The following is an 18,157-nucleotide window of genomic DNA, read 5'->3' as shown; positions in this document are numbered from 1 at the left end:
CCACATTTTGTTTACCGGCTCGATATTTGATGTTGAATGTGAAGGTGGATAGTGCTGCCAACCAGCGGTAGCTCACAGCATCGAGCTTGGCAGTGGTGAGCAGATATGTCAAAGGATTGTTGTCAGTAATCACTGTGAAATCGTTCCCATACAAATAGTCATGAAACTTCTCGGTGACTGCCCATTTAAGGGCCAAGAATTCAAGCTTATGTGCTGGGTATCGTGCTTCACTGCGGGACAACCCTCTACTTGCATAAGCAATTACTCTTGTCTCACCTTCCTGCTCTTGATATAAGGCGGCCCCTAATCCAGTTGTGCTGGCATCAGTATGTAGCACATAAGGGAGCCTGGAGTCTGCATATCCAAGAACAGGAGTTGATGTCAGTCTGTCTTTTATCTCCTCAAAAGCTTCCTGACAGGCCATACTCCAGCGATCACCAAATGCTTCTCTTGGATTGAGGTATTTGTCATTTCGATGATTGATTTCGGTTCCCTTCCGGCGGGGTGGATAACCAGCAGTGAGATTGGTGAGAGGCTTGACCACTTGTGAATAATCCTTCACAAATCTCCGGTAATAACCAGTGAAGCCCAAGAATGATTCAAGCTCCTTCAGATTCTGTGGTCTGGGCCATGTCTTTAAGGCTTCCGTCTTTTTAGGGTCTGTCTTTACACCATTGCTGGATACAACATGTCCCAAGTAATGGACTGAGCTTTGGAAAAAACTTGCATTTCTTTGGGGAAAGCTTTAACCCATACTCTCTGAGACGGTCAAGTACATGAACAAGCCTTATCTCATGCTCCTCTAAAGTCTCGGAGAACACTATGATGTCATCCAGAAAAACAAGAACTTCTTTTAGGTTGATATCATTCATGCATTTCTCCATGAGCCGTTGAAAGGTGCTCGGGGCATTGGTGATCCCCTGAGGCATTCTATTGAACTCATAAAACCCAAAAGGGCAGCAAAATGCAGTTTTGGGCTTGTCTTCGTTGTTCATTTCAATTTGATAATATCCAGCCTTCAAATCCATCACAGAGAACCATTTGGATCCAGCAAGAACTGAGAAAGATTCCTCCAGAAGTGGTAATGCATAGGCATCCTTAATTGTTTGAAGATTGAGTTTCCTGTAATCCACACAGAGTCGAACATCGCCGTCTTTCTTCCTCACCACCACTATCGGTGATGAGAATGAGGACTCTGATTCTCCAATTATGCCTGCACTGAGAAGGGTTTGGAGATGCTTTTTAACTGCTTCATAGTCACGAGGATGAATTGGACGGCTTCTCTGTTTGAATGGCGTCTCGTCCTTCAATCTAATGTGATGCTGAATTTTTGATACATGACCAAAGTCAAGGTCGTGCTGAGCGAAGACATCAGAAAAGCCATTCAGCTTGTGTGTGACTCTTCCCTTCCATTCATCTGGAAGGGTGGGGCCGAAATCAAAGGTTTCCGATAAGGATTCCTTGTCAACTGAAGATGCCTTACTATTTTGTTGAGTGAAACGTTCAACAACATTTTGTCCATTCACATCAGCGGCTTGGTAATTTTCAATGATTGCATTTGCCACATTGAAGTCAGCAATGACACAGTTAGTAGGCAGGACTATGTCGTGATCAGCTTCATTCCTGAGGAACACAGCCAGCTTCTGGGAACCCTGGTTTGGCAATGAAATGAGACTGCTGTCCACAAACACACCACCTGGTAGAGTAGATGTAGCTGGTCGCTCCACCAGCGCATATGTCTCAGTATTGCCTCGGTTGACAAGCATGTAGGCCTGAAGTACTACTCTTTGTTTAGCCGGAAGAATAATTGGGTCCTTTCCTCTGAGCTTTACAAAGCCAAGGTTCCCGCTTGTCGATTGTTTTTTCCTCAGTTGAAGTATGTGGAAGATCTTGTTGACACCATAGCTCAACGGAGTTTTGGTAAGAGAGATTTCATCCTGACACTGCTCATAGAGGAGATCAAGGGTGTTTGTGCCGATCAACAATGGAACACCACTGTTTGAGCGAAGATCGGGAACAACCAAGGCTAAAGTTGAAATTTCAGGCTCAGACTCCAGGAAAGACTTCGGGAACTTAAGGTCAACCTCCACATAACCCAGATAAGGAACAGGTTGCCCATTTGCTCCTTCTACTTCTAGCATGTCATCAATGGGTCGAATAGGTAGTTCTGACAGACACGCTTCATAGAATGACTTAGACAAGGTGGTTACTTGTGACCCGCTGTCTAATAAACAGTTAGAATCCACTCCACCCACGCTTACACTGGCCGTACACTTGCGGCCTACAAGGTGTTTTGGCAGTTCAACTCTTTGTGTGACACTATGAGTCTTTGCCACAACAATTCGTTTGCTTGTGAATGTGGGACTTGGTGATCTCTTGGCTTCTATTTGTCCCTCAACAGAAGCCTGTTCTCGTTTAAATTGACTGTGGGTGCATTGTTTTGGAGATCCCACTCACGCTGCTTCTCTCTGAGCTGTGCTCGTTTGGCTTGCACCAAAGTGGAATTGGGTCTGTTGCTACATGCTGATGCAACATGGCCATCCTCTCCACAATTAAAGCAGTACCACGGCTTTGGTCTTGCCAGAGTCTGTCGATTATTGTCTGCGGTCACCACTGATTGAGATTGATTGTCTGACTGCGTACTCTGTGACTTATGTTTTTGGCTTGTACCTCTTCCCTTCTCCTTCACAGGTTTTCCTGAACTGGTAGCACTGAGTTTGGCTATTTGGAACTGTAGGTCAGCAATCTGCTTTTGAATTTTGTTAGTTACATCTAAAAAAGGGTTTTCAGCTTCTTTCTCTGTGTTATCATCGGTGGTGTAGGACAGATGTGCGGCTTGCATGTGTGACATGACCCTTGGCTTTGAAATCCCAAGATGGCGTTGCATTCTGTTGGCTTTGTTTGCTCGTTTATCCTCTTCAGTCCGAAGCAGAAGAAGAAGCTCTGCAAAAGATGGTGGCACATACATACGCTGTTCAAGCTGAAGATTGTTGATTAGAGCACCATCCCAGCACCCCCGATCAGAATCATGCTCGGAAACTCCTCCTTTTTTCACCACACGGTTCAGTGCTGTATGCAATCGCTGCAGATACTCAGATGCTTTTTCCCCAGCATTTTGGTGGTTGTTCAGAAACCGTGCAAAAAGTTCATCTCCATCCTCCACTGTGGCATAAGCAGAGTCAAGCAATGACAGGTACTCTTTTGATGAAGCTTGGGGACCTATGGACTCGACTATATCTGCCGCAGGGGCGGACAAACTTTCAACAATCCCCCTCACTACGTGAGAATCTGGAATTGATGGGTCATTTACGTAGAACTCCACACTTTTGCGCCACGCCTCATAGTCAACCTCGAAGTTAGGTTGAGGGGAGCGACCAGAGAAGGACCTCAGTTTATGGTGTGATTGGATGTGTGAGCCAAGTTCACTGCTTCTGACTATGTGCTCAACTACACCACGCTGTACTTCAGGACTGCTGAATTGATCTGAATGTAAGGGAGATATGTTGCTCCTGTCCCTTGCTGACGAAGACGAACTTGAAGCTCCCCGGTCACGCTGAGTCTGAGAGGAGGGCTGCTGTGATGTTGGAGCTACATCGGCAGGGTTAGTGGCTGGGTCAATGGGCACTGTAGGATCACCACTCTTTCTAGATGATGATTCGGGGTTAGGGCTCTCATTCCTAGGTGTACTAGGGGCATCGTCTGTGATACTGCTACTAATCCTAGCCAACTCATCACGGAGAATATCTGAAAACTGCCTGCCACTCAGTTTAGCTGCGTCTTTTAGCCCAGAAAGGAAAGAACTGGTAGCAGCAGCACCAACATCAGTAGTGTAAACACTAGCAAGACTTTCAATGGTGTGAATAATAGTCGGGTCTGTAACTGATGGTCTCTGATTAGGCATAACAGTGGCTTCTAGTATATGTACAGCAGCACCAGATTGATACTCTACAATTGCCTTTGTAGCAGACACTTCAAGTATTCTGTAGACAGACCCATATTTTTTAAGAAGCTCAAAAATTTCCTCATCTGCAACTGTCCTAGTTAAGCCACTGACTAAAACAGCATTTGGAATTTTCACACACTCTTTCTTAATGACATCCATCTTGCAAAATAACAATTCCTAACTCAGCTGGGTTTTTACTTCAAATAAACGCTCGATTCACTGTACCGCAACACACTCCAGTCACTCAAAAGTGTCCTAATTATCGAAATTAAACTCTACACATCCAATGTGAATGTATAAATTAATTGCTCCTGGCTGGCTCGCCAAGTTTTGTGTGTAACCCTGCTGTGGGAGACACAGACGGCCAGAATACTCTAGGTTCAACTTTTAGTGAATGATTGGAGACAGCATTGAGTACACGTGAAGCAGAGGTATATGAATACACAACTGTATTACAGTACATTAACAACGGGTAACAACAGGAAGAATGCTAAAGCCGGCATAAAATTCTCTATACAGTCCTTGTTATGGGTGTACCCAATAACCAAAATAACAAAAGAAAAAATACTCAGCCGTGTCCCTCCAGTCCAACCGCACGTACAGTGAGGCAGGAAAATCACCGATCCAGACGTCCAATGGGTGGCTCGCCACTCTCCACCAAGGAGAGATTCCAGTTCACAGGTCGTCCAGTTCACAACCAGTAGTCCAATTGTGTGATTAAAGGCATCCAAGATAGTAAAAAACCCAGCCTGTATAAAACATCAGGCAAAATATGCAACTGCACATTTAGGACGCATTGAGCTGTTTGACAGTTTTCTGGCATCAGAACATAACCATTAGAGGCTGTTCTGGTGGAAACCAATGCAGAAACACTAAAACATCGTTTTTTAACTTTTCAGGTCATAAGAACACTAGTTTAAACCAAGGCATTTTCAACTGCGCTTTTATGGTGTATTGAGCTGTTTTAAACTTGCCTGGCATCAGAACATGGCCATCTTAAGCACTAATGTTAGAAACCAACGCATAAACACTAAAACATCGTTTGTTAAACTAGTTTAAACCAAGAAAAATGCAACTGCACATTTAGGACGCATTGAGCTGTTTGACAGTATTGTGGCATCAGAACATAACCATTAGAGGCTGTTCTGGTGGAAACCAATGCAGAAACACTAAAACATCGTTGTTGAGCTTTTTAGGCCATTAGAAAACTAGTTTAAACCACAGCATCTGCAACTGTGCTTTTAGGGCGTATTAAGCTGTTTTAAAGTTGCCTGGCATCAAAACATGACCAGTGGAGGCTGTAATGTTGGACACCAGTGCAGAAACACTAAAACATCGTTTTTGAGCTTTTTAATGCCATAAGAACACTGGTTTAAACCACGGCATTTGCAACTGTGCTTTTAGGGTGTAATGAGCTGTATTAGAGGCTGCTCTGATGGAAACCAATGCAGAAACACTAAAACATCATTTTTTAGTTTTTCAGGCTGTAGAAACACTAGTTTAAACCACGGCATATGCAACTGTACATTTAGGATGCATTGAGCTGTTTGACAGTATTCTGGCATCAGAACATGACCATTAAAGGCTGTTCTGAATGAAACCAATACATAAACACTAAAACATCGTTTTTGAGCTTTTCAGGTCATAAGAACACTAGTTTGAACCAAGGCATTTGCAACTGTGCTTTTATGGGGTATTGAGCTGTTTTGAACTTGCCTGGCATCAGAACATGGCCATCTTAAGAACTAATGTTAGAAACCAACGCATAAACACTAAAACGTCGTTTTTTAAACTAGTTTAAACCAAGAAATATGCAACTGCACATTTAGGACGCATTGAGCTGTTTGACAGTATTCTGGCATCAGATTATAACCATTAGAGGCTGTTCTGGTGGAAACCAATGCAGAAACACTAAAACATCGTTGTTGAGCTTTTTAGGCCATTAGAAAACTAGTTTAAACCACAGCATCTGCAACTGTGCTTTTAGGGTGTATTAAGCTGTTTTAAAGTTGCCTGGCATCAAAACATGACCAGTGGAGGCTGTAATGTTGGACACTAGTGCAGAAACACTAAAACATCGTTTTTTAGCTTTTTAATGTCATAAGAACACTGGTTTAAACCACGGCATTTGCAACTTTGCTTTTAGGGTGTAATGAGCTGTATTAGAGGCTGCTCTGATGGAAACCAATGCAGAAACACTAAAACATCATTTTTTAGTTTTTCAGGCTGTAGAAACACTAGTTTAAACCACGGCATATGCAACTGTACATTTAGGATGCATTGAGCTGTTTGACAGTATTCTGGCATCAGAACATGACCAGTAGAGGCTGTTCTGAATGAAACCAATACATAAACACTTAAAACATCGTTTTTGAGCTTTTCAGGTCATAAGAACACTAGTTTAAACCACAGCATATGCAACTGTGCTTTTATGGTGTATTGAGCTGTTTTAAACTTGCCTGGCATCAGAACATGGCCATCTTAAGCACTAATGTTAGAAACCAACGCATAAACACTAAAACATCGTTTTTTGACTTTTCAGGTCATAAGAACACTAGTTTAAACCAAGAAATATGCAACTGCACATTTAGGACGCATTGAGGTGTTTGACAGTATTCTGGCATCAGAACATAACCATTAGAGGCTGTTCTGGTGGAAACCAATGCAGAAACTCTAAAACATTGTTGTTGAGCTTTTTAGGCCATTAGAAAACTAGTTTAAACTACAGCATCTGCAACTGTGCCTTTAGGGTGTATTAAGCTGTTTTAAAGTTGCCTGGCATCAAAACATGACCAGTGGAGGCTGTAATGTTGGACACCAGTGCAGAAACACTAAAACATCGTCTTTGAGCTTTTTAAAGTCATAAGAATACTGGTTTAAACCACGGCATTTGCAACTGTGCTTTTAGGGTGTAATGAGCTGTATTAGAGGCTGCTCTGATGGAAACCAATGCAGAAACACTATACATCATTTTTTAGTTTTTCAGGCTGTAGAAACACTAGTTTAAACCACGGCATATGCAACTGTACATTTAGGATGCATTGAGCTGTTTGACAGTATTCTGGCATCAGAACATGACCAGTAGAGGCTGTTCTGAATGAAACCAATACATAAACACTAAAACATCGTTTGTGAGCTTTTCAGGTCATAAGAACACTAGTTTGAACCAAGGCATTTGCAACTGTGCTTTTATGGGGTATTGAGCTGTTTTAAACTTGCCTGGCATCAGAACATGGCCATCTTAAGCACTAATGTTAGAAACCAACGCATAAACACTAAAACGTCGTTTTTTAAACTAGTTTAAACCAAGAAATATGCAACTGCACATTTAGGACGCATTGAGCTGTTTGACAGTATTGTGGCATCAGAACATAACCATTAGAGGCTGTTCTGGTGGAAACCAATGCAGAAACACTAAAACATCGTTGTTGAGCTTTTTAGGCCATTAGAAAACTAGTTTAAACCACAGCATCTGCAACTGTGCTTTTAGGGCGTATTAAGCTGTTTTAAAGTTGCCTGGCATCAAAACATGACCAGTGGAGGCTGTAATGTTGGACACCAGTGCAGAAACACTAAAACATCGTTTTTGAGCTTTTTAATGTCATAAGAACACTGGTTTAAACCACGGCATTTGCAACTGTGCTTTTAGGGTGTAATGAGCTGTATTAGAGGCTGCTCTGATGGAAACCAATGCAGAAACACTAAAACATCATTTTTTAGTTTTTCAGGCTGTAGAAACACTAGTTTAAACCACGGCATATGCAACTGTACATTTAGGATGCATTGAGCTGTTTGACAGTATTCTGGCATCAGAACATGACCAGTAGAGGCTGTTCTGAATGAAACCAATACATAAACACTAAAACATCGTTTTTGAGCTTTTCAGGTCATAAGAACACTAGTTTGAACCAAGGCATTTGCAACTGTGCTTTTATGGTGTATTGAGCTGTTTTAAACTTGCCTGGCATCAGAACATGGCCATCTTAAGCACTAATGTTAGAAACCAACGCATAAACACTAAAACATCATTTTTGAGCTTTTCAGGCTGTAGAAACACTAGTTTAAACCATGATTTATGCAACTGTACATTTAGGATGCATTGAGCTGTTTGACAGTATTCTGGCATCAGAACATGACCAGCAGAGGCTGTTCTGAGTGAAACCAATACATAAACACTAAAACATCGTTTTTGAGCTTTTCAGGTCATAAGAACACTAGTTTAAACCCAAGAAATATGCAACTGCACATTTAGGACGCATTGAGCTGTTTGACAGTTTTCTGGCATCAGAACATAACCATTAGAGGCTGTTCTGGTGGAAACCAATGCAGAAACACTAAAACATCGTTTTTTAACTTTTCAGGTCATAAGAACACTAGTTTAAACCAAGGCATTTTCAACTGTGCTTTTATGGTGTATTGAGCTGTTTTAAACTTGCCTGGCATCAGAACATGGCCATCTTAAGCACTAATGTTAGAAACCAACGCATAAACACTAAAACATTGTTTTTGAACTTTTCAGGTCATAAGAACACTAGTTTAAACTAAGAAATATGCAACTGCACATTTAGGATGCATTGAGCTGTTTGACAGTATTCTGGCATCAGAACATAACCATTAGAGGCTGTTCTGGTGGAAACCAATGCAGAAACACTAAAACATCGTTGTTGAGCTTTTTAGGCCATTAGAAAACTAGTTTAAACCACAGCATCTGCAACTGTGCTTTTAGGGTGTATTAAGCTGTTTTAAAGTTGCCTGGCATTAAAACATGACCAGTGGAGGCTGTAATGTTAGACACCAGAGCAGAAACACTAAAACATCGTTTTTGAGCTTTTTAATGTCATAAGAACACTGGTTTAAACCACGGCATTTGCAACTGTGCTTTTAGGGTGTAATGAGCTGTATTAGAGGCTGCTCTGATGGAAACCAATGCAGAAACACTAAAACATCATTTTTTAGTTTTTCAGGCTGTAGAAACATTAGTTTTAACCACGGCATATGCAACTGTACATTTAGGATGCATTGAGCTGTTTGACAGTATTCTGGCATCAGAACATGACCAGTAGAGGCTGTTCTGAATGAAACCAATACATAAACACTAAAACATCGTTTTTGAGCTTTTCAGATCATAAGAACTGTGGTGGAAATTTTCCATAAAGAAGTAGATGAGAGAGAGTTGTCCTTTTTGTGCGATTTATTGAAATAATAAAGAAAATAAAAATAATGGGGAAAGCAAATCAAAAGAAAAGAAAACCAGCTGGGGAGATCAGTGCACACACCGCGGAGGTATAATGCAAAGAGCCCACGATCCTCAAGTTGCTTCTGCCTTTTAACCTTTTTCCCTGGACCTGGTGGAATCTCCTTATCACACTGTGGGTGAAGATGTTCATATTACACAGGGAATAAACAAGGCTACAGCCTTGGGTCTAGTGAGGCATCAGACAGAAAGGAGCCTGAGCCCAGGGTTAAAAGGCAGACTCAGGCCATGAACAATCGGTCACCTTGAGAGGGAGATAGATTGTCTGTCTGAGAATGCTCAGTTCTGGGTCTAATCAACAAGTACAGAATGCATGGTCACTATGCAGAGTCAGAAATGAACACAAAAGCATTAAAGTACAATTTTTCCATTACATTCCCCCCCTTTTGATTACACATTAATCAAACATTAAAAGAAAAAAAATTGTCAATCGTGGCATTCATTTTGTAGTAATAAAGCATTTTTTAAAAATGATTGTTAAATGTATTGTTTATAAAAATGTAAATGGCGTAGGGATAAAAGATTATGAGCTGTTTTTGTGGGTAGTTATACTAGAATAACCCTTGTGTATGAGCTTTTGGAAAGACAGGGACATAAGCCTATAATTGATTCCAATCAGTTCATGTTCAATCATCCTGAATAAAGGTACAGCATGTTTTACCAAACTTGACACAAAACACTTCCCATCTTTGTTAACAACATCTCTAAGGCCATTCTATTCTGCCATGTTGTCTTCGCTATGTGGGGCAATTGTTCCGTCATGGTCATCAGGTCTCTAATGGCACAAACTAAGCATGATCGATTTGTGGGTGACTCCGGTGTGCGGTGGATAAGAGTGTCTTCGGTTGATGCGAATGTCAGAGTGACCATGCATATTGCTGTCATCGTCGATATGACAATCATTTTTTATCTTGTTTCGTCTGGTGGATGTCATTTTGCGTCAGTGGAAGATAAAATTTGTGTGAAAGTGTGAATCAAGTAGAAAACAACTCTAGATATGCTTGTCGTAAGATGTTTTCGTTCAAAAATAGTGGATAAATCACAGAGAGGCATACATGTAAATCAACCACACAATTTAGAGCAAATATTAAAGTAACATATCAAAAACAACAGGGTCACAATCAATGTCTTCTTCTTCCTGTTGAACAGTAGCGTTAGATTGTTTCCAACCTGTGTGTTGAAGTATTGACAGTTCGTTGGGGTTCTTCAGGTTGTGATCAGCTGATCACAGAGACACCTGGGATTCGTTATCACCGCCAGGTTTCCTCCCAATGTCGTCTGAGTCACTGTCACTCCTGTGATGTGAAGAGTCTACACGTCGTCCAGCGTCGGCAACTCAAGGCTGCTCGTGTGTGTGTTTTCTCAGGAGCGTGTGTGTAGATGTATGGTCTGATAGTGTGATTCACCGGCGCAGCTTCAGGCGGCGCTTGGCTCACACCTTCAGCTGAACGGTCAACGCAGCCTCGCCTCAGTGCGTGTGTGAGCACAGCGAGGGTCGTCCTTCTCAGTGGCTGGAGTGGATCCAAGTCGCTCTTTCTGCGATCTTCACAGCCGTGTTGGTCGTCAGAAGGACTTGGAAGGGACCTTGCCACCGCTTTGAGTTCCAGTGCTTCCTGCGAAGCTCCTTAATGATCACCCAGTCTCCTGGTTGAAATATGTGCAGTGGTTCTGTCGCCTGTTTGGGCAGAGCCGCTTTCACCTGTTTAGAGATTTGGGACAGAACAGAGGATAAGTTCTTACAGTACTGTAGCATTGCGTCTTCGCACATTTCAGTAGGTGGTAAAATCCTAGTCTCGGTCTCAGGGTGGAGTCCCATCATAGGAGGTCTACCGAATAGGATCTCATACGGGCTGAGGTTTGTTCTCATCCTTCTCCTCATTCTCATGTATGAGAGCACAATGGGAAGAGCCTGAGTCCACTTGAGACCAGTCTCTGAGCAGCATTTAGCCAGTTTGTTTTTCAAAGTGCCATTCTCTCTCTCTACCGCCCCTCCGCTTTGAGGGTGGTAAGAGCAGTGTTTTCTGATGTCGATGTTCAGAAACTTTCCCACTTCCTCGAGGGCTTGGTTTGCAAAGTGTGAGCCGTTGTCACTGCTGATTTTAGATGGAATCCCCCATCTGGGAATTATTTCTGTCAGCAAGGCTTTGGTAACTGCATGGCTGTTAGCATGTTTAGCTGGGAAGGCCTCCACCCATTTTGACCACATATCAACAATCACTAAACAATACTTTTTACCTTCTGCTGGCGTTAGTTCGATGAAGTCCAGCATTAAATGGTCAAACGCCTGTTCCGGTGGTGGATGAGCTGCCAGTGATTTGGCAGTCGTCTTACCTAGGGTTGTGTTGGGCGCATGTCATACATGCTTCACAGTATTTTTGTGCATAGATTGAAAATCCCTTAGTGTACCAATGTTTTGTAAGAGCATCTAACATTCCCCCCTTTGATACATGGTCTAGTCCATGTGTCAACTTCGCGAAATGAGGGAAAAAGTGTTTAGGTAGGCAAGGTTTGCCGTCGGGCCCATACCAAACGCCATGGCTACTGGTGGCGCCATTCGTCAGCCAGAGCTTGCGTTCCTGTGGGGTAGAGAATGTCTGAAGATCAGGGAGAGCAGAGGGAGGAGAGGGAGGTTGGGTAGAGGTGGAGGATAAGAGGCAGGGAAGCAAAGGGAAGGGGAAGTCGGGCAGCTGCCTTCGCAGCAGCATCAGCGCGTGCGTTTCCAGCAGAGATGGGATCAGTGCCCCCAGTGTGTGCGGGGCACTTACATACAGCAATTGCAGCTGGTAACAGAATTGCGTCGAGCAGATCAGCAACCTTATCATGATGCAAGATAGGTTTGCCATCAGATTTCAAAAACTTTCTGTGTTTCCACAGAGCACCAAAGTCATGTGTGACGCCAAAGCAGTATCTGGAGTCTGTATAGATAGTAACAGACTTCCCTTCAGCCAATTTACAGGCTTCGGTCAGTGCAATCAACTCCGCAGCCTGAGCAGAGTAATGTCCTGGCAAAGGGCCAGACTGTAAAACAGTATGAGAGGTGCAGACTGCATATCCAACCTGACAGTGGCCCGAAGCAGGGTCTCTAGAGGCGGAGCCATCAACAAAGAGAACGAGGTCACAGTTAGGAATTGGCACCTCCGACAGATCTGGGCGCGGAGTGCAGACCTGGTTCAAGACCGAAACACAGTTGTGAGGCTCGCCATCGTCAGGGCCTGGAAACAAAGTGGCTGGGTTAAGCACATTGCACCTTTTGACAGTGATGTTTGGCATTTCCAGTAGGATGGTGTTGTATCTAAGCCATCGGGCTGTAGAAAGATGCGATGTTTTTTGTTCCAAAAGGATCAAAGACACGGCATGAGGAACCAGCAGGGTGACATCAGAATAGCCAACAATGTCACGTGATGCCAGCACGGCTTTCTCTGCCGCAGCCACTGCTCGGAGGCATCGTGGGAGCCCCGCAGCGACTGGGTCAAGCTTAGCAGAGAAATAGGCTACAGGGCGTGGACGCCCTCCGTGATCCTGTAGAAGGACAGAGGTCATACAACCTGATTTCTCATCCACTGTTTGGGTGAAAGGTCGCGTAGGGTCAGGCAGACCCAAAGTAGGAGCCGACTGAAGAGCTAGTTTGAGGTCGGTGAACGCCTGTTCAGCCTCAGATGTCCACGTGAGGCGGGTGGGTGGATGCAGAAGACGTCTGCATCAGAGCTCTAAGCGGAGCCTCCAAGACGGCGCAGTTAGGAATGAAATTCCTGCAATAAGAGCACATGCCTAAAAAGGACATAAGCTGTTTGTATGTGCACGGTTTAGGCAGGTTCTGAATAGCTTCAGCTCTTTTAGGTGAAATGGATTTTCCTTCCGCGGTGAATGATGTGACCTAAGAAGGTAACTTCCGTCCTGCACAAACTGTAATTTAGACAGACTTGCTTTGTGTCCTGCACCATGCAGGTGTTTCAGCAGCTTGATCGTATCTGCTTTGCAAGTTTCCTTATCCTCAGTGCAGATCATCAAGTCGTCAACGTACTGCAGCAGGGCGGTGCCTGGGGACAAGACAAGATCATCCAGGCTGTCTTTTAGTGCCATATTGTAGATGGTAGGGCTTTCTGAATACCCCTGGCACAGTCTGGTAAAAGTGTATGACTTTTCCGTTGAATTCAAAAGCAAACCAGAATTGACTGTCTTTGTGGATGGGCACGCTGAAAAAAGCATTGGCCAAATCAATTACTGAAAAAAAATTTAGCCTTGGGCGGAACCTGAGAAAGAATTGTGTAGGGGTTCGGTACCGTAGGCGCGCGTGGTTGGACCGCCGCATTTACTGCTTGCAGATCCTGGACAAACCTCCATTCTGTTGGCTGTCCTTTGTCTCTGATTTTCTTAACTGGGAAGAGTGGAGTCCTCACTGGAGAGTTGTCACATGGGACAACGACTCCTGCTTTCAAAAGAGAGTTAAACACCGGTGTTATTCCTTCAATTGCTTCTCTCTTTAAAGGGTATTGCTGTTTGCATGGTCTGTAGTCAGATTTTGGCGTGATGACCACTGGGTCACACCCTTTGATCAAACCTACATCATATTTGTGTGTGGCCCACAGGGAAGCCGGAACTTCCTGTAAGGCTGGATACTGCGTCAGAGCGTCCTCTGACAAAAACACGTGGTGTGGAGTGTGTGTGGAATGTTGAGGTACCAAGTGCACTGTACGCTGCGCATGAAAGATAGACTGAAAAAGTTTTTTGTAAGCATGCAAAGTAGGTGAATACATCACATTCGGGTCGGAAGTCGTTTGCCAGTCTCCTTCCCGTTGACATCTGTCCACGAAAGGACCCAAGTCCTGCCATCTGTCTCCGTCATGTTTTGACAGAAGGACATGTGGATCTGCAGAATAAGCATCAACAAATCTCTCTTGTTCGTTAGTGAGAGAAATCGCAAGCGCAGACCTATGTTCATCCCAGAATAGAGAGGTTGAGGTCAGTTTGTCCGCATGTGTGTGTAACCATGATTTTTCAAACTCCTCATCAGGACCAGTGGACACATGTGCTGTACAAGACAGGTCAGATGTGTCTCTAAAGGTCGTATTCTGTGAGGAAACAAGCTGTCGAGCAGCCTGTATGAGGGCCTCAGTTACAGCCCCTCCCTTCAGCAGCCACTGATAAGAGTAGAGCAGCGGCTCTGAGCTGAAATTAACACAAACGAAGGAATAATTATTCACATTGTCCGTGGTTGTGACCTGCACTCCCTCCGGAGTGGAAATCAGTGAAATACCTAAACTACACATGAGATCTCTTCCTAATAAATTAACTGGGCATAAGTTTGAAAGCAAAAATGAATGTTTGAGTGTCTTGCCGTCTGATGTCGTGCAAGACAGAGGCACAGTAAGTTTTTCTTTTATTGTCTGGCCAGACGAACCTATAGTGTGCACAAATCGTCCACTCATTTTAGGTGGATTGGAAAACATGGAAGATTTTATTACCGAATTTGTTGCTCCTGAGTCTACTAAAAACATCATACGTTCACCTTGAACCGTCAGAGCAAACTCTGGAAATTGTTTGAAACCATTTGACTGTAAAGTCATGCAGCAATTGTCATTTAGCTGTTTGTTATTCTTTTCAAAATCACTCTGTGGGATGTTTTGAGCAGAAAGCAAGTCTTCATTGCAAGCAGGCAAGCATGAATTTGAATCTATTGAGCATGTATCAAGTGTGAGCGAGTGTGTGTGTGTCTGTGCGGGTACCGTCTACGTCATCATGTGAACGGAAACCTTCGCTGGGCTCCTCCTCTAGTCAGTCTGACGAGAGTGCCCGGGAGGGTGGAACCTGACGTAGCCGGGGGCAGTGCTTCTTCCAATGTCCCATCTCGCCACAGATGTGGCAAGCGTTTCCTGGATCTCCAGATGCGCCTCCTGTGTCTCTGTTGGGCCAATTCCGTCTGAAGTCTCTTCTTCCTCGCCCGCGAAACCTGCCCGCTCCTCTGTTATTGTTATGCATTGCAGAGAACATCTCCAAGGATGGCAGATACAATTCGCTCTGTTGCTTTTCCTTCTTCGCCATCTTCCTCTGCTGAAGAGTGTCATAAGCATGGCGTGCGTGTCTTGTGAGGTCAGACAGACGCGCTTCTTCTTTCCATCCGATGTATGACTGCTTCACGGCGTCAAAAACTTCAGGGAGTAAGCCTTTCATCACCAGTTCACACAGGTGACTCTCGTATGTTGAACAAACGAGTCCTCCCACTCCTTCAGGGGGAGGATGAACTCCTCCGTGTGTGTTGTATGTAGTGGTGAGGCGGTGAACAAAGTCATCAACTGATTCCTCTGGTTGTTGTTTGCATGTAGTGACTTTAATCATACAGACTTTATCAGGGAACGCAGTTTCGAGGTGGGCAACAAGCGTCCTCACTGCGGTAACGAATCCATCATTTAAGTTGTTTGTCCAGTCTTTGTGTTTGAGAGCCAGTGTCACATCAGGCAATTGTCTAGCCAGCTTTTGGTATTCACAAGGTGCAAGACGTTTGGCCAGGATGCGACGGATCTCAGCTCCAGTGGGTCTGTACTCCTGGCAGAAAGCCAGAAGGTTGGCACCGAATGTCTTTCCTGATACAGTGATGTCTGGGAGATTTTGAGCAAAGTCAGCTATGTCAGCGCTAGTCCATGGTCTGTGCACTAACATGCTTCCTTCAGGGCCGGCCACTTCCACCATGGGCAAGCTGATTTCTGGAGCTACTGGTGTGTTGCTCCTTAGGGTACGAACGCTGGTAGTTGCAGAGGCAGCACTCGTAGTGGCAGTTGGTGCATGGGCAGAGCCTGTGGCAGTGGATGATGTAGGAATGAAGCCGACAGGTGAATTGGCCCAGAACGCCTCTACATCCATTCCAGGAGTTGGTGTGGCATTTACACTGTCCTCCACATGCTCTGACTGCTCTGCAGCCGATGTTGCAGCTCCTGATAACAGAGGTTGGCCAGGCTGTTGATGTGGGCCAGGCTGCTGCAGTGGTGCAGGCTGTTGATGCGGGGCAGGCAGTTGCTGTTGGTCAGGCTGTTGATCCTGCTGTCCACCCTGCCCGGCCCTCCTGCTGACGTAGAAGGAGTCCAGGTCGGGATTCACCTTGACCGCGCTCAGCTCTGCAAAAGGATACAAAGCAGAGACAGTGGGAGCGCTCTGTTTCTCATCATGCTGTGTGTGTGTATGTGTGTATAGTGGCGGTGTGTGAGCTTCCACAGAGTTGTTATCTTTTCTGCCAGCTACGTCACCACTCTCATCCTTTCTCCCTCCTAGTTCTTTTTGGCATTTCAGTCTTTCCCTGCGTTCTGATTCTTTAACCCAAAACTCAAGGCATCTGTTGTTTAATTCAATTTCTTCTAGGGTTTTAACTTTGATCGTTCTACTTTTACGGAGCTGTTTCTCCTTCTCTTCTAATTTTTCTTTTAAAGCACGTATGTCCTTCACACTGAGTGATCCACCTTCTTGAAACCCATAATGTTTTGTCCAGTCGTGAAGACATGACACGCACTCATCACCATATTTACGTCTCATTAATTTTGTAATGCTGCAGTCTGGTGGTGGAGACTTAGATCGCCCCGAACCCATCTTTCAGAGTCCCGGCGGTTTCCTGCCTTAGATTTTTATGTGTTCCGGCCGGAACCTTTTTTCGAAATTTCTCTTCCACGGACGTCTCCGTAGAAAGGGAACCGCTCAGATCAGCGACAGGGTTCTCGGAAGTGGTCCCTCACCGTCAGGCCCCTCTAAGACCCGGGTCCCTCGTATCTCAAAACCACTTCCCCCTGCAAACGCGCTCCGTCTTACAGAAGCCGTCTTTTATTTCCTTGTCCACTCCCTCTGGACTGCGCTCAGATCTGCACACTGGTCTGTATCCTCAGTACAGACAAAACAAGCTCGGTCCCACGAGCCAACCCTTAGCAACCACCGTCTCGACCACCAGGGCAGACTTTGACCTAATTAATTTTACCCGAATATTGAATTTAAAATTAAAAAAAAAATATATATATATATTATTTTTGGATGTTTTGAGCCAAATAGTCGTTTTAGAAATATTATTATCTCTAGTCCTAGTTATATTTTTCCTTTATCGTTGTTTGTTTTAGTCTAGTAGGGGATGCTTAGAATTAATTGTTATTTGCCTTACTTTCCCTAAACCAAATGATCAGAGCCAAGTAAACCCCGAATAACCAAAACCAATTTCAAACCCGTTTCTTTTTTTTTTTTTTTTTTTTTCAACAAGTCGCAACAAAACGGAATCTCTCTCACCGGGCCGAGTAGAGGTTGGATTTTGAGTTCGTTGGATTTTTGAGTTCGTTGGATCTCGTCAGAGGCGATCCAGACGGGTGAGCAGTCCTCCCACTCAGAACAGCTGCAGAGGTTTGGAGGCTGAGCGAACCTAGTCCTCAGGACCGCCGTCCCTGATCACACCGTCCAGACGACCTGCCGCGGGATCCTGTTCGTAGACGCCAATTTCTGTGGTGGAAATTTTCCATAAAGAAGTAGATGAGAGAGAGTTGTCCTTTTTGTGCGATTTATTGAAATAATAAAGAAAATAAAAATAATGGGGAAAGCAAATCAAAAAGAAAAGAAAACCAGCTGGGGAGATCAGTGCACACACCACGAAGGTATAGTGCAAAGAGCCCACGATCCTCAAGTTGCTTCTGCCTTTTAACCTTTTTCCCTGGACCTGGTGGAATCTCCTTATCACACTGTGGGTGAAGATGTTCATATTACACAGGGAATAAACAAGGCTACAGCCTTGGGTCTGGTGAGGCATCAGACAGAAAGGAGCCAGAGCCCAGGGTTAAAAGGCAGACTCAGGCCATGAACAATCGGTCACCTTGAGAGGGAGATAGATTGTCTGTCTGAGAATGTTCAGTTCTGGGTCTAATCAACAAGTACAGAATGCATGGTCACTATGCAGAGTCAGAAATGAACACAAGAAGCATTAAAGTACAATTTTTCCATTACAAACA

General features: G+C 44.2%; 1 protein-coding gene across 1 annotated transcript; it reads right to left on the bottom strand.

Annotated features, from left to right (window-relative positions):
* Nucleotides 1-10,756: 10,756 nt before the first annotated feature.
* Nucleotides 10,757-17,654, bottom strand: LOC129603675 (uncharacterized). Its single transcript, XM_055506254.1, has 2 exons — nucleotides 14,921-17,654; nucleotides 10,757-10,896 (listed from the first exon to the last, which is right to left on the bottom strand). The coding sequence occupies exon 1, from the start codon at nucleotides 16,767-16,769 to the stop codon at nucleotides 14,970-14,972; it is 1,800 nt and encodes a 599-aa protein (XP_055362229.1). The 5' UTR covers nucleotides 16,770-17,654; the 3' UTR covers nucleotides 10,757-10,896; nucleotides 14,921-14,969.
* Between the last annotated feature and the right edge of the window lie 503 nt (nucleotides 17,655-18,157).

Source organism: Betta splendens, chromosome 24, assembly GCF_900634795.4.
Source record: "Betta splendens chromosome 24, fBetSpl5.4, whole genome shotgun sequence".
Classification (NCBI taxonomy): domain Eukaryota; kingdom Metazoa; phylum Chordata; class Actinopteri; order Anabantiformes; family Osphronemidae; genus Betta; species Betta splendens.
Note: the sequence above shows the minus strand (reverse complement) of the source record. Positions and strands in the feature narration are given on the sequence as shown.